General features: G+C 36.9%; 2 protein-coding genes across 2 annotated transcripts in view; both read left to right on the forward strand.

Annotated features, from left to right (window-relative positions):
• Radx (RPA1 related single stranded DNA binding protein, X-linked) overlaps positions 1 to 10,756 on the forward strand; it is a 66,966-nt gene extending 56,210 nt beyond the window's left edge. The window contains exons 12-14 of the mRNA XM_036174998.1: positions 2,447 to 2,737; positions 4,616 to 4,783; positions 9,540 to 10,756. Coding sequence (XP_036030891.1) covers positions 2,447 to 2,737; positions 4,616 to 4,783; positions 9,540 to 9,661 — 581 coding nt within the window. The 3' untranslated portion in view covers positions 9,662 to 10,756. The remainder of the gene's footprint in view (positions 1 to 2,446; positions 2,738 to 4,615; positions 4,784 to 9,539) is intronic.
• An 8,681-nt stretch (positions 10,757 to 19,437) lies between these two features.
• The window catches only part of Rnf128 (ring finger protein 128), a 104,565-nt gene continuing 101,794 nt past the window's right edge, over positions 19,438 to 22,208 (forward strand). Inside the window, exon 1 of the mRNA XM_036175467.1 lies at positions 19,438 to 19,846. Coding sequence (XP_036031360.1) covers positions 19,438 to 19,846 — 409 coding nt within the window. The remainder of the gene's footprint in view (positions 19,847 to 22,208) is intronic.

The raw sequence follows: 22,208 nt of genomic DNA on the forward strand, positions 1-22,208 counted from the left end.
ATGGGTGTTTTGCCTGCATGTATATCTGCATCAGATCCTCAGGACTGAAATTACATACAATTAATTTATTTAGTGGCATGTCTTTCCATTTTTCACAAAATAAACAAATGTGTATTTTATATGGTAAGTCTAGTAGTGTTCCATCTAAATACAAAAGAATTCTAGTTTATGATTCCTTACCACAATTTTGGAAAATCCTGAAGTCTGAATATATTTTGTCTTCTTTTCCAATTTCCTTGGACAGGTAGTTATTCACAACCTGTAAATGCCAGTGTTGCTGTACTTAGTTCATATTCATTTGTTAAGAATATATAATTAAAGTAGGAAATTATAATCTGAAGTTACTAAGATAAAACTATAAAGCATAGTTTTAGGGGAAATTTTCATAAAACATGTATATACCCTTATAGTCTCTAATACTGTGTGTGTGTGTGTGTGTGTGTGAGTGTGTGTGTGTGTGTTCATGACTTAGTCCTGACAATCTCAATAATGTAATTTTTTTCCATAAGGTAAGATAAATGTTTATTTTTAAAAGATTAAAATACTGTATGACTTGTTCATGGTGTGGGAATTTTCACTACGGATTGGATCATTGAATAGTTACTTGTTGCTAGCTGCTGTTTGTCTTTTTCTTTTATACAATGTCTCACTAACAGCTCACCTCTGTCTCAACATCACAATTCTTATGCCTTTGCCTTTCAGTTTGTGAAATGCTAAAATAATAGGCTTGTGCCACTATGCTCAGCTACTTTCTGCGGTCCCAAGTACTTTTATTTGCTATATAAATGAGATTTATTTATAGGAAATTAAAAAAATAAAATCAGTTCTCAATCTTCTGTTTAAGCCTGCTTTCTTGCATTGGAGTATAGTCCTTTCTTTTCATGTGTGGGTTATTTGTTTATCCCTTTTATTATCAATCATCATCATAGGAACATTCATCAGCTTGATTTTGAATTTAAAATAACTCATGGCACTACAGTGTTTTAGATGCCTGATGAATAGAATTATGTGCTCAATTTCTATATCTTCCCTTATGATGCTATCCTTTAACATGCAACATTATTTGATAAATTTCCAGCCACTCTTAAGAAACCAAGCACTGTGGTTGGTTTATGGATATAGATATAGAATAAAATCTGAAATACCAAGGGTGGTATATGAACCATGATGAAGCCTTGTTGCTTTGTCCCATCAAGGTTTTTCATGCTAGGACAGGAATCAAGAGCAGGACACAAACAATTGCAAATAAGCAACTTGTCAACTTGGTTAACTTCAAAGTGCAGTTGCTCATAGCTTGTCTTAGCCAGTAGAACTGACAACATAAGAGTTTTATTTTTAAATCTATTTTTGTTCTGATTTTAGCATGAATGTGTCTTTACTCCCAAAGGTGTGTTATTCAATCAAAATATTTGTTGTGCCAAATTCCTTAGCACAATGTCTGATGTATAATAGGTACACAATAATTGTTGAACAAATGTCATACTGTGTAAGGGATAACTTATATTCTGCTTTAGAAACTAAACATACCAGTTGCATTGTACACAGATAATAAATTGATTTCTTAAGAGCAAACAAATAAGGGCCAAGGGAAATGGCTCATTCAACAAAGCACTTGCCCTGCAAGTCTGACAAGCTGAGCTCAGATCCCTAGCACCCACTTAAAAAGACAAGCAAAGAAGCACATACCTGGAATTTCACTGCTAAGCAGGTTGCTGGCCTGCCAGTCTAGACAATCAGTAACTTTCAGGTTCAATTAAAGAGCCTGTCTCAAAAAGCAAGGTGGAGGGCTGGGCTGTGGTAGTGCATGCCTTTAATCCCAGCACTCAGGAAGCAGAGCCAGGTGGATCTCTGTGAGTTCAAGGCCAACCTGGTCTACAGAGTGAGTTCTGGGACAGGCTCTGAAACTATACAGAGAAACTCTGTCTCGAAAAAAAAAAAAGAAGATAATTATAAATCTCCATAATTCCAACAAATGAGAAAACTGCATCACTCATTATTTTGGAGGAAAATTTATTTAGAAAGCAAATTTAATTCTTTATGAACTCTTTTCAAAACTTTTGCACATTTTAAAAAGATTTATTAATTTTATGTATATGGGTATTTTGCCTGCATGTATGTCATTGCACCACATATGTGCCTGGTGCTTGCATAGATCAGAAGAGGGTACTGGATCCCATGGAACTGGAGTTATGGACAGTTATGAGACACTGTGGGAGTGCTGGGAATTGAACCCAGGTCCTCTGAAAGAATAAGTGCTCTTAGCCACTGAGCCATCACTCCAGACTCCTCTTCCCTAACTTTAATAAGAATTAATTTTTAGATACTCAATTTACATGTTAAAGCTGCTGAACTCTTCCTCATTAATCTGTAATTCTTTAATGTAGTGAATGCATTGATTTAGCTAGTTTATGGGTCCATTGTGCCTATCTCATTGTATTTTGAACAGGTCGAGAAAATTCAAGTGGTAGTACCACAGGGAAGTCCAGAAGACTAGGAAATGTTAGATGGGAGAGTCAGCTGTGGAGAAATAAGAAGTTTAGCTTGAGAGACCACCTACATTACAGCCATGTTTATCCTGAAAGTATTCCACGGAAATTTGTTTTGGAGCACGGAAAGTTTCTTGCCCAGCAGTATAATTCTCAACCTGCAAAATACGTACCCCCAGAAGGAAGGCCCCCCAGACTTGATGAATTTCAGAGTGCACAAAGCATTGGACATTTTGAAGTAACCATCCTAGGTCAGTGAACTTCTCTTCTATTATTCTTGAATACTATTACTTTAATGTATTTACTTGTATTTATATTTATCTGATTATCTATTTGTAATTTTATATATTTATTAAATATAGTTAGAGGTTAGACTTAAAAAATATAAGCACCTCTCCTATACTTAAGTCCAAAGGGGAATTTCTGTTTGACTCAAACTAAATGAGGAGAGCACTAATTCTGAAATAAAGCTCAAGATTGCTGGCTTCTCAACACCAGCAAGTCCTTGGAAAATTTGGGGGAGATGAGAATGGGAACTAATGGAGCTTTCCTTTACCCACGACTGTTGTTTGTTGACAATAGTCAACTATACAACTATTGTTTGTTGATCAATTTCATATAGAGTATTAGTGCTAATGGCCCTAACTTTTACCAGTGCTATTTTCCACCATTATTACCTTCTGCCTCTTCTTTCCTGTTTCCTCACATGTAAATATGCATACTTGCAGTACAAGGTATAAATATCCATGGATAATGAGAGATCTAACTTTCAAATGGTCTTCACTAGAACATGGTGCTTGAACTCGTCAGGTATTTTATCTAACTTAGTTTCATATCTAGGAAACAAAACTCAAGCTAAGATTTCCCATACGTCACATAAAGTTACCATAGAAATAAAGAGTCATAAAGAAACACAAGACTGAATGTTTTTCTTCCTTTAGCATGCTACAGATTGATTAAAACATATTGACTGTATGTCTCAGCTGACTCATATGTAATTGTCACTTTTTATTAGCTTTGGCTATGAGTCAGATAAAAGCAAGACTAGGGTATAAGGAACACAAATTTGTCATTCTGCTCACCAGATTGAATCGATGTTAGAAGTGTGGTATTTTTATATAAATGTTATCTTACCTGTTTTCAAGGATGGTTTAGAGTTGAAAGATGAGGCATTTATGAATTTTAAAGGAAAGATAGAACATAGATGTCAGTAGGTCCATAAAGATAACCAATTTACTAACATTTGGCAGTAATTTTACCTGAGCTTTCCTGTGTGGAGAAAGGACATTCTTTTATTTGATTGCATATTCAGTTTTAGAGCTAAAGAGAACTAATATGGCTTCGAGTCTCACACTCAGGTTGGGCAGAAAGCAGGCCATGATGAAAAATCAGATTTCCCCCCAGGCGGTCGTGGCGCACGCCTTTAATCCCAGCACTCGGGAGGCAGAGGCAGGCGGATCTTTGTGAGTTCGAGGCCAGCCTGCCTGGTCTACAGAATGAGATCCAGGAAAGGCACAAAAGCTACACAGAGAAACCCTATCTCTAAAAAAACAAAAACAAAAACAAAATCAGGTTTCCTGGCTCTTGACCATTTTTGTTTTGGAGAAAACAAATATTCAATATTAGAATATTTTTTAATTCAAACAAAATTGAAGTCTAAATATACCATGTAAAGTTATTATACTATTAACACAATTACAAATGAGCTTTTACCTTCAACTAGTTTTGATTTGCAAAGGTATCAAAGTATGTTTGAGATACTTGATTCCTACTTTAACCTTATAATATACATAATCACCTATAACAATGAGGCATATATAAATAAATCTCACAAATGAGTATATTTTAACATGTTATTTTATAACCCATAAATCCTGCTTTTTAATGGTTAACTTAATACAGAGATAAAATGTATAGAGCTAAGATATGGTAATGGGTCTTTTGATTGTTAGACAACCTTGGTGAGAAGGTGTAGCCTATCAAAATCAATTTGAGTTTAGTTCCCAACGTGCAGGTTTTTCCAGGTCTCAAAGTATTAGGTACACATTAGGATGAAATCAGGAAACTGAAAGTAGCAAACTATGCTAAGCTACTAAACATTTAATAAATGTGTGATCTTTCACTCACAGGTTTGAACCATGAGACTGCAATTGATGTTGCATTCCTACCTATGTATTCTCCAGAAGATGTCCAAACATCTCAAATAGACACATTTTTTACCAGCATGAATTACAGTTGTGTGTACCCACCAGAAGCACCTGGCAATGAAAGAGTGCCAGATCCCAAGTCAGTTGCAGGTGACTGTTCTTTTGTTCAGAAAAAATACTATAAATGATCCTAACCTTTTCTCAATGGTAGAATTTTTATTATTTAAACTACTGTAGCCTTAACTCATTTGCTAAGTGTACCCCATAAGAATTAAATGTGAGTAAGTCTCTTAAATAAATTATATAGCTTGTTTCCATTCCAGTGAGCCATAAAGAACATTTTATGCTTGTAATTACTTCATCAGACTGACAGGGTATGTACATGAAGTAGTGTAAATCTTCCCTCTTGTCCTTTATACTTTTGCTGTATAATTGCCCAAATTATAATATGTTAGTAATGTACCACAGTATAATTGGTTTCTCATAAATGTTTGGTTATTCAAGTGCTACCCATTCTACTCCTTCAGGCTGCTAAGACTATATGTGATCCCAATAGTGAAACTTTTCAGCTATTTATGTTGCTTCATACAATACCAAGTTTTCCATTCTATACTTATAAACTTAACTCTGCAATTGTCTTGTTCATTCTGGTGTCGTTTCTGTTTCTTGAGCATGTGGTAAAGCTTCTAGTCATTTTCAATGAGCTCAGCAAGATAATGTATTTGAAAGAGCATTTAAGAAAGCCATTTTTTACAAGGTGCTGGTGGGTCTCTCCAAGCTGATGAAACTCTAGAATCTCTGTTGATTTGGAGCATGTCTTATGAACTTTACCTGATGATGATGTTACTTGACACTCCTGGTTGTGCAAACTGAGTTTGAGTATCTAAATTTATGAGATTCAGGATTTTTTCCTATTTTAGCTTGCAATATCATTTCCTATATCACAACCTCTTGGGCTTTCAGTGGTTCTAAATCTCCTTACTAACTATTCATATTCTTCTTTCATATCATATCGACTCTGTTACATGCTTGCTGGTATATGCACATACAGTTATTGATATACAATTGTAGGTCAGAGTTCCCACTTATCTGCTCATTGCTAGTGCCAGTATACTTCCAGTCATCATTAGCATGGTCACGTGAAAAATACCTGGTACCAGTCTGCTAAGTAGTTAATATTTGGACATGAAGGACACAGATCACTAGAGGAGAAAAGTGAAGGGGTAACTAAAAGCAAAGTGATTCACTGTGAGTGAAATGTCGCATTTTTTATGATACAGCAGTATTAATGATAGTGTTGATGTAATTCTGTGCTGATCAGTGTGCTTGGCCTTTCAGCTAAGCTTCATGTAGAGCCTGTCAAAGTGAACACTGCTACCTTCTATTTCTAGGTAACTACACTGAAATTCAGTGCCTCACCAGAGCTAGGATTTGAATCTGAAAGTTTGCCTGATCCCAAACTTTTCTATTCCTTTTACAATTCTAGAACACAAGATCAAAATAGGCTTGGAGATATCAAACAGTGGCTCATGGGGTAAAGCTCGTGGGTCATCTTTTAAACACCATAAGCTACTCTCTTTTTAGTCACAAAATCTACTCACATGAATAATTTAAATTTTCTAACAGTTGCAGAAAAATCCTGTGTAAAAGTGAAAATTCCCCTTCTTGTCTTCTCAGGTCCAGCCTGTCTCATTTATTTACAATATGTTTATTAATTACAATTTTCTATCAAATAAATGCATATAAGTTGAAGTCTGTAGACATAGTTTTATAACCAGCACCTCCCTTCCCCCCTCCTCCCACCCCAAAGTACACCTTGGACAATGTTCATACCTGTATAGCAAGAGCTGCTTCATTTTTTCAGAAACAATAAAACATTCTACTGTGTGGCTGTACCAAAATTGGCTTTAATGATTCCCCTATTGAAGAGTGTTTAAGACTAATTCCAACCAGGCCAGGCATGTTGGCTAATGTATTTTACACCAAAACTCACAAAGCTAAGGACAGAGGAATTCTGTGGGTTTGAGGCAAGCATTTCTACATAGCAAATTTTAGGTCATCCAGTGCTAGCAATTTGTCTAAATAAATAGTTTTCAAATGATTTTTCTGTTACCAATTAATACTACACTGAGTATGCATGTATTATGTATGTATGTGTATATGTGTGTAGAAATGAAATTTTGTATACTTATACAAATGCAACTATAACATCAATTTCTAGAAGTCAGTGACTCAAAAAATATATCCATTGAAAATGGTAGTGAATATTGTAAAATTTTCTTCCATACTGGCTCCCAAACACGGGTGATATTTCACTTACACCCTTGTGACATCTAGGTATGGTTTTGTTGATATTTTGCCAACCCTTAGGCCAAAAGTAACATTTTGTTTTATGTTTCTTAATTATTTTTGTTATGTTTATTTATTTGTATGGGGCTTATCGCATGGCATGTAGGTGGAGGCCAGTTAGTTCTCTCTCCTTTCACCTTGTGGATTCCAGGGATGAAACACAGGTCATCAGATTTGACAGCAAGCGCTTCTGTCCACTGAGCCATCTCTCTAGCCCAATATTTCTCTAGTATCTTAGAGCTTGAAATTCCTTGTGAGCCTTAGAGCTACCTCATTCTTTTCAGAAACAACAAAATATTCTACTGTGTGACTGTAACAAAATTTGTTTTAATGGTCCCCTATTGAAGAGTGTTTAAGACTGGTTCCTTTTCCAAGACTTCTGTGACATAATTAATAATTTAATTTTATAATAGAAGGATCTTCTTAAATAGAAAATACTAATGTATAAGTGTTTTCTGTATATTAGCCATGATTCTAAGAGCTTCACATGTGTAATTAAGTCATTTGTGCGTTTACTTTTGTCTTTTCTAAAAACTTCACTGCTAGCATTTTTTACATTTTTCTACAAATATTATTTATCTTATTATTAAGTTGTGGGTTGTCTTTTCACATTGAAAAATTAAAATTAAAAATATTAAAAATACTTTTACCCAGTTTGACATTGATTGAGAGGGAGGCATGCCTTGGTATTTAAGTAATTTTATTCTTAAGTGCTCAACTATATCATGATTCATTTCTGGCTCCTCATTTTATGTCATATTCAATAGCATCTCTAGTTTAAAACTATAAAAATTCACTCTTGTCCCAGGGAGACAGCTCAGTCAGTAAAGTGCTTGCTGTACAAGCATGAGGCCCTGAGTTCAGAACCCCAGAATCCAGGTCAAATCTAAGTTTGGTGACAGAGGCAGAGATAGGCAGATCCCCGGGTGCTTGGAGGCCAGCCAGGGTAAATGTTTAGCAAGTACCTTGCCCCAGTGAGAGATCCTCACAAGACATTTTGTCTCTAAATGAATGACACCTAAGGCTGACCTCTAGCCTACACACACACATGCACATACATGCACATGTATTTACGTACACCCAAATCATTGTTTTGGTGATATTTTTATAGTTTTCTTTTTCCTCACACATATATTTTTATTGTGATCAAATGCCAGAAACTTAAGTTAGGCAGTAATTCTCATTTCCTCTTCTCCCAACCCCTTGGTAACCATTCCACTTTTCTCTATGAATTTTTCTGTTAATTTCATTCAAATGAATTCATACAATATTTGCCCTGTTGTTTTTGGATTGTTTAACGTAGCATAACATTGTCAGGATTCATCCATGTTAGAATATGTATCAGAATTTCCTTTCTTTTTATGGCTGAATGATTTCTCATTGTATTTTATGTATCACGTTTTGTTTATCCATTCATCTGTTAAATTTATAGAAATTTAGCTTATTTATAACTTTGGATATTGTAAATAATTCAGCTATGAGCCATCATCAATGTGGCTTCGTTTTTACAGTTTAATTTTTAATCCATTTAGAATTAATTCATGTGGAGGGTGAGATGGGGATCTAGCTTTATATTTTACAAATGATTAGCCATTTATCATAAACCATTTAACAAATCTCACTAATATTAAAGCCTTCTTGGTATCATTTTAATCATGAAGTAGGAGGATATACATATATACATGTTATATATATATACATATATATACATGAAATTATTATGTTAATGTATCCATTGGACAGCAGCATTGAACAGCAGTTCATAACTGTAGTGTAATACAGAAGAATTTTCACATATTTAGAAAACACTTTATTCTCTGTGTAATGAGGGTTTCCCATATTGATTTTAGAGACAAGAATTACTGTACTGTATTATACAGTAGGTTGAACTGTGCTATAGTTATAAAAAGCAGCCCTAAAGTCACAGTGGGTGAACACAATTACAGTTTCTTTCTTGCTCAAGTGTAATGCAATCAGTCAGCAACTCCCTTCTCATGAACCTAGCTTGTTTCTTTCTTGTTACTCATCCAGCAGGAGAAAGTGACTTCTAGAGTTGTTAAGGTAAAGAGATGGAAGACAAGTTTGTTTTTATTTACACTGGACAAGAAATAATGTATCACTCCAACTTATATTCCCTACAGATAAAATAGGATAAAAAGATAGATTGAATAATTAATAGTAATTAATTGCACATATAAAATAACTAATCACTGTACTTCTTTAAAATCTAAGATATTTGTTTGTGACCTTGAAAATATGTAGATTTGTTTTACTCAATAAAAAAGAAAAGGATAAAGAAAGAAAACCAAATATTCTAGGAAATGAATGTAAGAGCATTATTGACTGCATCTATTGATAGATGTGCTTTCTGTCTGGAGAAGTTTGGTAAATGCATATGATGAATTAAAAGAAGATTAGAGACATCATTAATATTGTAAGAAATAGATCATCAGTTTGTGTGATTATAAATCCAAGTCGATCATCAGTTTGTGTGATTATAAATCCAAGTAAATATTTAACTATTTTACAATACTTACCATCTGTTTTTCATTTCTAGGTGATATTGTAAAAGCAGCAGCTGAAATGGATAGAGTCCACATCATCTGTATCTTGGATATCTGTAATTTGGGTAACAATAAAGTGGAAGTCTGTTTGCAGAGAATTTATACTCCAGAATAGGCTCCTTAAAGATTAGCAAACAAAATAATTACAGGGTATATATAGAATACTGCTTTAAAGAGAATCTGTTATTTTCTTGGTATTTTCATCAGAATATTACATGACCTCTAAAGTTAAGTGGTTTTCAGTTCATCTTGTATTTGGTACTCTCACTTCATATTAAATTCATTATTGAAAAAAAACATCAAAACAGTTTTATGTCAGAAGTTACTTCACTTGTATGTGACTATTATCTTAATTTGTAACCATTTATCTTTTACTGTTCCCTTTGCAAAGTGTATTTTTATTCCAGCATCTCGGTACAGTGCATCTTGGCTAACACAATTTAACATCTTCCTGATTTTATTCACATATGGAAATAAATCTTGCTTTACAATTTCAAAAACTGAATGATCATTCTCCTAAAGTGATCGCCAAATTTATTATAAGCAAGGTAGTTGTTATCATGTCCAGAAATCCACACAGAGATTGTAATGATCCACTTGCCCCCATCTCTACATTTGCTATAAAATGAGTATGTTGAATTAAGTTGTCATAAAATTTTTCAACCTTTTATTGTGATTTCCAATGCCTTGCAGTTTTAAGTATTTTGAACAGTGTATAATATTAAAGCCAGAGGCTACAGTATATCTACATTCCTACTGTGTTAATTTATAATTTCAGTATATGTGATGTGATTTTAGACAGTGAAATTTCATCTCACATTAATATCTGAAGTGCTTGTATTGAAAGTAAAAGGATAGTAACTAAGGGAATTTGTTTCAGTCTGTTTCTCTACCATACTATGTTTTAAAGGTAAACGGTCACTCTACCTTTGTAAGGACTTGTGTCTGACACCCATGTGACTAAATTAATGAGCTAAACTATCAAATGAGATTAAATATTTCTATATCAAGATGAATCTGATTGTAGTTGAGATATAAACTCACAAGATTTCCTTTTACCCTGTAATTTTGTGATGTGTGCTATACAGTTTTAATGTGGTAGGCAGCCTACAAACTTAAAGGCATACTGTATTTTGTTCATAAATGTGTTCAGTCTTCTTTATAACTGTATTGAATGGTTAATTAAAAATGTGAATCCTTGTATTACTAGTTTCAGAGTGGTATTAAAGAAGTTAAAATGCAGTAACTTTTTTGGTCTCTTGTTTCATTTTGAACATAGTTCATGTGTGTTTTCTATATTGAAGGGCTGTATATTTGCTTGTAAGTGATCCAAGGTGATTTTCCCATGCAGGTTTGAAAACTTGTTTTTCAGGTTGAATTTGGGAATTGAGATTAACTTATTACAATTTTTAAAGGGCAATTTGATTTTAGAACCACATCCATAAGGAGGAATTGAAATAGCTGTTAATTGAAAGTAACAAAGATATAAAAACGCTAAAGAGACATGATTTCTGTTCTTATATTGAATGAAAAATAAATATTCTTAAGTTTTTGGAGTTTTAAAAACAACTCCTCCTAGAAATTTATATGCCAGGGGCTAGGGCTGGATAGTTAGTTGGCTCTGAGGTTAAAAGCACTTGTTGCTTTTGCAAGATGACCTGGGTTTGTTTCCCAGGACTTACATGTTGATTCACAACCATCTATAACTCCAGTTCCAGAGCAACTGACCCCCATCCTTCTGACCTCTTTAGGTACTAATCATGCATGCAGTACACTTAAATATATGTAGGTAAACACTCGTACACATAAAATAGCATAAATATTTTTGAAATTTATATTCTACTAATGTATCTGTCCAAATTCAGAATTAAACATCTGTGTCCATACTTTTGGTTGTTGCAGAAGGTACATATTTACTATGGTGTTTCCAAAGGAAAGTAGCAAACAACCATCAGAAGAATATTAATTTCAAATACGCTAGTGTGAGGCCATCTTCCAAGAAACACATCAGTTGGTAAATGACAAAATGCTGTGTACTTAAGGACCATAATTTTTCACTAGAATTTCTAATTTTGAATAACACATGAGAGGTAGACATTAAAATATTTGGGTAACCATGACTGGAAAAAGTACAGAGACAACTAGCCAAACTAGTGGAAACACATGAACTGTGGACCAATAGCTGAGGAGCCTGCATGGTACTGGACTAGCCCCCCTGGATAAGTGGGACAGTTGTTTAGCTTGAACTGTTTAGGGAGCCCCCAGGCAGTGGGATCGGGACCTGTCCCTGGTGCATGAGCTGGGTTTTTGGAACCTAGTGCCTATGGTAAGACACTTTGCACAGCCTTGGTGCAGGGAGGAGGGGCTTGTACCTGCCTCAACTGAATGTGCCAGGCTCTGCTGACTCCCCATGGGAGACCTTGCCTTGGAGGAGGTGGGAGTGGGGGTTGGGTTGGGGGGAAGGCTGGGGGGCAGGAGGAGGGATTACAGGGGAATCTGGGGTTGGTATGTAAAATGAATAGAAAAAGCTCTTAATAAAAAAATAAAGTCCAGATTTCTCAACATCATCATCATCATCATAACAATTTGGGTAAGATAGTGAAGAGGTAATTTGAAAACACGTTCTCTGACAAATATATATTTAATTTATTATATTTATTAATTGTGTGGTGATGGGGAGAGGTATGGGCACATGTTAGTAAGGGCACCTGTATCTGTAGAGTCCAGAAAAGAATACCAGATTCCCTAGACTGGAGTCACAGTCACAATACAAAGTAGCTTTTGGTTTGTGGACTTAAAATACTTTGGGTATATGCCCTAGAGTGGTCTATGTCTTGGTCATGATTGTTCTGTTTTATTGCTTTGGGAAGGCTCTATATGGATTTCCATATGGGCTGCACAAGTATTATATTCTTACCAATAGTAAATAAGGTTTCCTTTTTTTTTCATGTTCATGCCAATATTCATTGCCATCTCTCTCTCTCTCTCTCTTTTTTTTTTTCGAGACAAGGTTTCTCTGTGTAGCTTTGGAGACTGTCCTAGATCTCGCTCTGTAGACCAGGCTGGCCTCGAACTCACAGAGATCCACCTGCCTCTGCCTCCCGAGTGCTGGGAATAAAGGTGTGCACCACCAACACCTGACGCCATCTCTCTTCTTGATGGTAACCAGTGTGGCTGGAAGAAATGACATCTCACAGTATTTTTAATTAAAATTTTCTTAATGGCTATGGTTGGTCAGCAATTTTAAGTATTAATTTACCATTTCTGTTTCTTATTTTAAGAACTATCTATTCAGATCATTCAGTCATGTGGGTTGGTTGATTTGGTATTTTTTGGTGTTTAACTTGAAATTATTTATCTTGAATATCAATCTTTTGTTAGCTGTGTAGTTGGCAAAGACATTCTACCATCATTAGGTTGTCTCTTTTTTTAATGTTTATTTTTCTAAAGTCATTTTGTGATTTGTAGTTTGCTGTTTCACTGGTTGTCTTTCAGGTGCATTGAGTATTTTGTTCTTTCTCTCATAAGCATGAGTACTAAAGATAATGTAGGTAAACCAATGAGAAGTGAAATGCATATCTGTCGCGACCACCTCGACCAGCAAAGAAGACGCAACACCAAGCTCTTCTCTCAGCAGTTTATTCAGGAACCTTGAACAATCTTCTGACCCCGGGGGGAGCCCTCCCTCAGCCCTAATAGCCTCTGGGTAGCCAACCCTAAACTGCCACGTGGGCATCGCGGAAGCAAGCCAGATCCTAAAGCCAAGCCGAATATGGCGTTGTTTACTACCGAGAGTGCTCACCATCGGGAAGGTGGAAGGCGGAAGCCAGCGCCATCTCTAGGGTGTGGCACGCAGCTCTCTACAGCTCCCCCTTTCTTATTATAAACAAGCAGGCAAGAGTAGAGGTCTGATCTCTGCGGAAATAATTTAGGACATTGTACTGGTGTTTGTCCAGGTGTCATCTACCCAGAGAACACTTGACCTACCCGATACCCTTTTTGGCAGAGGTGGAAACTGGGGTATCAACCCACGTGCAATCAGACATGCTCTTCTCGGGACTTGATCACGGCATGTGTGCCGAGTGCAGTGCACCAGCCTCACATCCTGTACATCAATAATCTTTAAGGGTGGCCAGCCAGGCCTGAGGGACTGTCCTGCCTCTATGGCAGTAAAGGCTTGTATGATCATGGCTGTATTAAGCTGTTGAGAGGCCCTGACTCTGCAGATGCACCATAGGCAAGCCAGGGAGACCAGCACCAAAAGGCCTGCTAAGGCTCCCAAGCCCGCCCACTCCTTGAGATGATTCATGGCATTAGAGATCCATGTAGATCCCTTGCCAGTCTAGCATCCACCCAGGTTGAATTCACTGTAACCATAGCCACTCTTAGCTGGTCCATCAGGTTGTCGAATTCTCCCATCCAATTGCCTAAAAGATAACTGGACAACTGTTTAGACAGATTTGCAGCATGGGTAAAGTTTTTATACTGGATACTAGTCACACACAACCCAGCATATTTCCATTGACAGCCGAGCTGGGCAATCTGCCAAAGGGTATCAATTTGCTCTTATTGGCCGCAGCCTCTTCGTTAGCAAACTCTATCAGGAAAGCCTTTCAATCTAAGTATTGGCCTGGGCTCAAGCATGCTCGTGCAAGTCCGCTCCAGTCCTTAGGCATCATGCAATGCCTGTTTAAGGCCTCCACTTGGGCTACTGTGAAAGAGGCTGTGATTCCGTATGTCTGCACGGACTCAGCTAAGGATTTTATCACCTTAAAATCCAAAGGCTCGTAATACTGCTGTCCCTGAGGATCTTGAAACACCAGGCATGCTAAGTTTAATTCAGTTCTAACTGTCCTCCACACATCCTGGCTGAAAGAGCTTCCGGAAGCGCCATTCCCATATGGCCGAGGGGCAGTTGGCACAGAACAACATGTAGACAGGGAAATTCCCTTATCAGGTTTTTCTCTTTCTTTCCTTTTCTTTCTAATTGTTTTCTTATCTATCTGTTCAATGATGGATTCTAAATCCTCTGATTCAGAACCTTCCAAGTTCTTTAAATCTGGCAAAGCAGGATACAGCCTTTTTATCTTTTCCTCTCCCCCTTTCTTAGACCCCTTTTCACTATTAATCTTTTCAGATCTCTCCTCCTGAAGCATCTCCAAGGCTGCTTGACCATTCTCCACTGCTTCAGAACACCTCTGGTCCTCAAGGCAGCTTCTCACTAGCTTCCATAGTGGTCTGACTCCACTTTTCAATGTCCCTTGCTCAGCGGCAAAGTCTAAATCCCTGCCCAACTTCTCCCAAGAGGACACCGAGAGACTCCCAGAGACTGTGAACTAGGGTGCAATGGTATCACATTCCTGCAAAAATCTCTGTAGGGTACTCCTTTTTATCTTTAATTTCTTTGACTACAATAGCTCATTAAGAGCCAGGAAAATTGGGTGCGAAGAAGAAGCGCCCATGTCTAAAACTTCTCAATCTTTTAGACAATCTTTCACTTTCGGCTCGTCTATCAACTAGCCCTTGGTTCCCGCTCTGTCTTTGTCTACAGAGAAGAGCAAAAACCTCCCCGCTTTTGTCGCGGGTTCCCAATTCACCTGGGAATTCCTTTAACCCCGCTTTTGTCGCGGGTTCCCAATTTACCTGGGATTTACCGGTGCACCACCCTGACTGCTGAAAGTTCTGAGCCCTCGTTGAAAGTAATGAAGTTCCCCGTACAGGCCACCACTTGTCGCGACCACCTCAACCAGCAAAGAAGATGCAACACCGAGCTCTTCTTTCAGCAGTTTATTCAGGAACCTTGAACAATCTTCTGACCCTGGGGGGGAGCCCTCCCTCAGCCCTAATAGCCTCTGGGTAGCCAACCCTACACTGCCACATGGGCATCGCAGAGAGGTCCAGGTATACGGAAGCAAGCCAGATCCTAAAGCCAAGCTGAATATGGAGTTGTTTACTACCGAGAGCGCTCACCATCGGGAAAGTGGAAGGCAGAAGCCAGCACCATCTTTAGGGTGCGGCATGCAGCTCTCTACACATAATCAACTAGACTGCCTTGTTTCAGTGATGGCTGTTTTTAGTACAACACATTTAGGAGAAAATGTTTGAAAATAGGTAAAAATGAGATTTGGGGATTATGTGATGGTTTTATTGACTTAAGATTATATTTGAGTTTGTGTCAAGTCTACACAAAAAAAAAACACTTGACAAAAATCCTATGCCATTTATATATTGATACTACCTCTAGCCTGAACTTTTTACTTGCCTTTATATTCATTCTCATTCTCTCTCTCTCTCTCTTTCTCTCTCTCTCTCTCTCTCTCTCTCTCTCTCTCTCTCTCTCTCTCTCACACACACACACACACACACACACACACACACACACACACACACACATCTTTAAATCCAACCACCACTCTGTTCCTAAATCCTTTATGGTAGCTTGAGGAAATCTTAAACAAGTTGACCTTGGTTTCCTTATCTATAACATTTGCAAACTGATGGACCCATCAAGTTCTACAAGTACTTTGGCTTGTTTTGTATGATTACTAGAACACTGAAAAGGTCTTTTAATTATAGCTATATGTTTCTAAAAATGTGGTTTTCTGTTAAGAACATCTTACAAGTATTAAAATACCAGCTGTAGTAGCTTACTATAACCAAAAATAAGCATTAAAATCGCTTAATACAACTTGGTTTTATTGCAGTAATATATATATACATATGTATATACATACATAATTTTGGTAAAAATATCAAACAAATACTTTTTTTCTAGTTTCAGATATATATATACTACTTTTTAGTAATTCTCAACCATATGATTGACTCTCACCCTTTCTACCTCTTCTATTGAAGCCCTCCTTTCTAAGAAGTCCCCCTTTAACTTTCACATCTTATTTTGGATGTGACACACTGAATTAAGGTTGTTCCTATGAGCATGGATGGGAGGCTTTCTACTGGAATATGGGATACTTCTCAGTGCCCAACTACTGGGAAAGGGTAGAAACTAATGCCCCAACACATGAAGTATTGACAGGCCCAGTCTTGTGCAGGTAATGACACAACACTACTTTGCTATTTTTAAAAATAATATTTCTTATTCTTTGAAAGTTTCATACACATATACAGTGTACTTTTATCATTAAAGCTTCTTATTGCCTTCCTCACATGTTTCCCTCTCAACTTCATGTAACTTTCATTATCTTAAGTTTATCTTGTTAACTATTTTTAAAGTATTATAGGTAGATCTTCGTTCAACCTGCTTTTGTGTACAAGTGAAGACAAAGGATCCCAGATTTGTATTTGCACAAAAATGTGACATTAGTTGCAGAATTGGCATTTGTGAAAAGTGTAGTGTGTTGTATACATCATAAATACTTAATGTCATGCTTAATACAAATAAGCATCAAAGTGTCATGCAAAGCAAGGTCTCATGTATGTTAAGTAGGCCTCAAATTCAACACATAGTCAAGAATGACCTTGAACTTTGATCTTCCAGCCTCTGCCTCCCAAGTGCTGGGATTACAGAAAATGGACCACCATACTGGATTCTGTGTGGTCCTGGAGATGAAACACAAGGCTCTATACATAGGAATTACCTGGAAGTGTTAATTCAATGCACTAGAAGTATAGCCCAGTGAGTGTTTGGCATATACTGGGCCCTGGGCTTAATTCCCAGCACCACAGAGCAAAGTAAAATAAAATCAATTTTTTTCTTCCTCTATACCCTCTCAGGTCCTGATGCAGGATGCTGGAGTAAGGGAGCTCTGAATCATCATTCTAGTAACTTTCTAAAAGATTCTATTCTAGGTATTCCACAAACAAAACTATAAAAACACTAAACAAGTGTTGAAACTACTGATGCTTCCCCCCACAAATTACTTTAAAAGTTAAAGTGAAAATTAAGTATATTTATTCCATGAATCTTAACCAAAAAGCTTTAAGAGAAATTTAAAATTATCAAAGTTGTGACTGTAAAAACCATAAAAAGGAAAACATAAAAGCTCTCATATATAAGTTATATAGTTCTGATAAGATATAAAGTCATGCATTTCAACCTCCAGATTGATTTAACCTAAGAGTTTAGTGACATTGTCCTCAGTACAGCAGCACTGCCACAAAATGTTATGGGAGAGCTGTTGTTTTGAAGGCACATAATGATGTGACTTGTCCAGAAGCAAAACGTGGGTTGAAAGGAGTATTTTAGGATCACTGGAACCTGAGTTCTATCATATTTCACTAGCTTGTCATGAATCTGCGGTTAAATGATTTCATGAGCTTTCCTGATAGAAAAGTTGAAATTAACTTTTTGGAACTTCATAATGTTGCATATTGAATGTTGATGTGAAATTTACCACTAACAATTGGCCATCAGAAAATTAGCTTGGGACAATGACATATTAATAGTAATAACTTTTCAGTCTTATCATTTCTGTTGTATTTAAGACACCGAAATCATAGTGTTCAAAGAAAAACTGAAGAGTTTGTGTTTACTTGAATAGAACATAAGACATGAGACCTTGACATTTTTCAATTCAATTGTAGTTATTAATTTTATTATGAATGTTTACAACATTAGTATCTTAGACATACAAGAAAAGACAAAAAGAAGCACTTCCATTACTCCTGTCCATCAACAGTATTTTCTATTTTCTGTTGGGCTGTTTGCCGGATCCACCCCCCCCCATCCTTCTGACTACTTGGCTTGGACTTTGGACAGCCAGTGTAACTAGTTTCCTTTTGACCTGGTAGCTTTCTGCTTCCTCCAACAGCCTGATACCTGTTTGTATGGATTGCTAACTCTTGGCCCAATGAGACTCCTGATATTTGTTTGTCTTGCCTGCTCATCTATTCCTTCAGCAGCCCTTAGCACACATTGTAATCTCCCTATCCCAGAAAATTTCCCAGACCCTTTGACGTTCTGGCAATATGTGTGCAACTGCTGCCAGTGTCTGGTGTAATCCCAATTTAAAACCTTGCTTGAAACGAAGGCAGTGAAATAAAGCTGTCTATACATTTGGGGGAAATGTAAAAGCTCTCAGTGTTTAAAATGAAGGCTTGAACACTCCTTTACAGAGTATAAAACCTGAGGAGAAATAATGGAACTCAGAAGCCTTTAGATAACAATGAACAAATATTTGATTGTCTACCATGGGCAAGGCACTGTACTCAAAGAGATTGTGAACTACTAAAGTATGTTTACTTCTAACGAGTAAATGAGGTAAGAGAGGCTATTCCTTGGGGAACCTCCTTAGAAAATAATTCACAAAATTGGAGAGGAAAAGGTAATAAAATCCTTTCTACTAGAGCCATAGCAATTAAAATTAGGTATTTTAACTTGTTCCCAGCTCAACTGTTGATAGCATATTTCAGCAGGGTTTGGAAAACCAGTTTTGTGTTTTAAATATTCCAGGAGAGGTGACTTTCAGACTTGTCACGTGGGATTCCCAAGAGTCCAGTTCCTCATTCCAATCCACTCCGTGTTTATCAAAGTGCATTAGCTGGAACAGTAAGAAGGGAAAAATTCACTGCAGGAAGTCATCCTATCCTGATGATATGTAGAGTAAAATTGATAGTGTTAATTACTAAGTCTGGTTAAAGGGTGTGTGTGTATGTGTGTGTGTGTGTGTGTGTGTGTGTGTGTGTGTGTGTGCGCTCGTGCGTGCGTGCGCTTGTGTACGGTTGGAGGAGGGACAAGCAGAAGGGGATGTAGATAAAGTGAAAAAGAGCTGATGTATTCAGAGCTTATGTTGCTAGAGGTGAGATCAGTTACCTGCCTGCAACTGAAATTTCAAACTTCTGTTTAGAAGGGACAATAGTGGACAATGGTGACTGATAGTTGGAAATATCTGCAGACATCTTCTTAAGTTTTTATGACCAAATGAACAAGAAATGAACTGGAAGACTAAGAACAGTTTTTTTCATTGCCTGGCAATCTTTACCTTTTTACTTCAAAGCACAGCATCGTTTTCAATGAATGCCTATGTGACTGTGACTTACTTCAACGAAACCAGCAACTATACAAAGACAGAAACATGTGAGTGTGGTGTCTACGGATTAGCCTCACCAGTGGCTAATGCTATGGGAGTGGTGGGCATCCCTAAGAACAACAGTAACTACCAAGCTTGCGACTACAACACCGAATTTACTAACACCGATAAGCCCTGGATCGCGCTAATAGAAAGAGGAAATTGCACATTTTCTGAGAAAATTCGAACAGCGGGTAGAAAGAATGCTGATGCTGTTGTGATTTACAATGCTCCAGAGGCTGGCAACCAGACAATACAGATGGCAAATTTTGGTAAGTAATGACTGATGCCCTAAGAGAATTAATGTTTTCGCTTGATTTAAAATTGTATTCCCCATCTAGAATTCGTGTATGATCTGGCAAAGAAATTAAGTCTTACAAGTTTACATTAAGTTTCCTAGCCCAAGACAACTGAAATTATTTTATTCTTAGTCAATATTTTTTAATTTGTTCCAAGGCCAGGAACTAATGAAAGGATTTCTATTTTCAGGTTTTCATAGCTTTATTAGTTTCTTCAGCATGCATTGTGTAACTGCTTTTTAATATGCTGTGCCTTTACCTCTGTCGACATTAAAATAACATTTTTATTTTGGGGTTATTTAAAATGTCTCAGTTGGATTCATTATCTCTGGACAATTGCTGTATGTGTTTCCATGAAACTGTAAAACTGATCCATTTGTACCATTAGACGATAGCAAATTGTAAGCTGGTGAATCTAACAGAAGGGGTCTCTGGCCCTGCTGTGTGCATGAAGATCTGAGTCTACCGAAGGGATGAATCCATGTGAAATGCTTCCCAGGAAAAATTCCACAGCAGAAGAATTCTTACCAAAACTTAAGATTTCCCTTGAAAGGTGTCCTCATGAGTTCTTCAGGAAACCAAATCGTCTACTTTATCAACTGTGTAAGGGAAGGTACTTCTGGGAATTAAAAAAAAAATGACACTTTAAAAGGAAATGGTTTTCAGGGGCTGGAAAGATGGCTCAGTGATTAAGAGCATTGGCTGCTCTTCCAGAGTACCCAGGTTCAATTCCCATCGCCTATATTGCAGCTCACAGCTGTCTGTAATTCCAGTTACAGAGGATCTGTTGCCTTCACACAGACATACCTGCAGGCAATGAACATTAAACAAAAATTAATTTAAACAAAATTAAACAAATAACAAAATAGTAACAAAAAAGTAAATGGTTTTCTAAAGCTGTGAAGAAGTAGACTTCAGAACCCAGTCATCTATACTGTGGTGGGTATATGTATTTATTTACCCCAGACTTAGCTAGAGGGCCTGTGAGAGAGGATTATTATTTCAGAGAAAGAGCTGTAAGCAAATGAATATGGTATTTTTTTGTTTATCATGGGCAAGAATTGTCTATAAGAAAATTAGTGCAATCCGATTTAAGCAGAATTCAGAACCATAGAAAGAAAGCAATAAAACCTGGCTTAAAAGAAGAGTTATATACACCTGAAACATGGCGGTTTACTAACATTGTTAGGAAATCGAGCTGCTTCTTTCTCTGACTATAGGAAACTCAGGTGAAGAAGCCTTTCAGCAGTACCAATTTTTTAAAATTCCACCAGCACTCTATTTGCTGTCTTTTGTAATATGCCCTAGGCATTGCTAAGGGTTCAGCCGAGCACATTTCTTTTTCAAGCTAAAACAATCTTATTAGCCTCCCCTGAATGTTCTTATACTTTTATAAGTCCTTTGATCTTATAAAAATAAATTAATGCAGCTTTCTGGTGAAGACTGGAGATTAAACCTAGTCTGAAACAAACAAACAGAAACTGACTTCCTTTTTATTCAAGCTTCAAGATCAGGGCGCTCTGGGTTTCTTTGGCTGCGCACAACCATATTCTGCTATTGACTCTCCTCCTATTTTTAAAATACAAACAGTATCTAATTAAATTGTCCTATTCTCAAAACTTTCTTTGCAAGTGTACAGTAGGAACTAGCACTGTGTGAAATGTGAGTACCCCATTGCTGAGTTTAAAATATTTACCAAGGTTACTCATGGTAAATCTCTTCAAAAAGCATGTGGACCATCATGTCAATATGTGGCTCTGAACAGACTTTTTAACAGGAAGCAGCCATACTTATATGATACACCCCTGATATCAGAACTGCTCAGGAAGCTGAGGCTCAAGAATGGAGAATTTGAGGGCAATATAAGAAATAAAGTGAGATCCCCATCTCAAAACACATACAAAATAAAATAAGCACACTTTATAAAGTTAGCATAAAACCCTAGTGGCAGTGATACATGGCTATACTTCCAACACTTGCAAGGCTGAGGCAGGAGAATCATAAGTTTAGAGTCAGCCTGAACTATTCAGTGAGATCCTGTCTCAAAAATGAGGGAGAGAGGAGAGGAAAAGAAGAGAGTAGAAAGGAAGAAGGAATGAAGGGGAGGAGGAGAAAGAAGTCGAGAAAGATAAAATAGATGAATGAAGATAGGCAGGACAGAGAAACACTACTAGAGTTAAATGTAAGAAGCTCTGCATTTCTGTTTATTGCACAGTGGGGACTTTAGATAGCAAGATGCTGTAAGCTGTATTAAAAGCAGAAGAAGGATATGTTTATGATTTCACCATAAAGAAATGATCAGTGTTTAAGGAGTTAGAGATTTACCCATACTTAT

Source organism: Onychomys torridus, chromosome X (assembly GCF_903995425.1).
Source record: "Onychomys torridus chromosome X, mOncTor1.1, whole genome shotgun sequence".
Taxonomy (NCBI): Eukaryota; Metazoa; Chordata; class Mammalia; order Rodentia; family Cricetidae; genus Onychomys; species Onychomys torridus.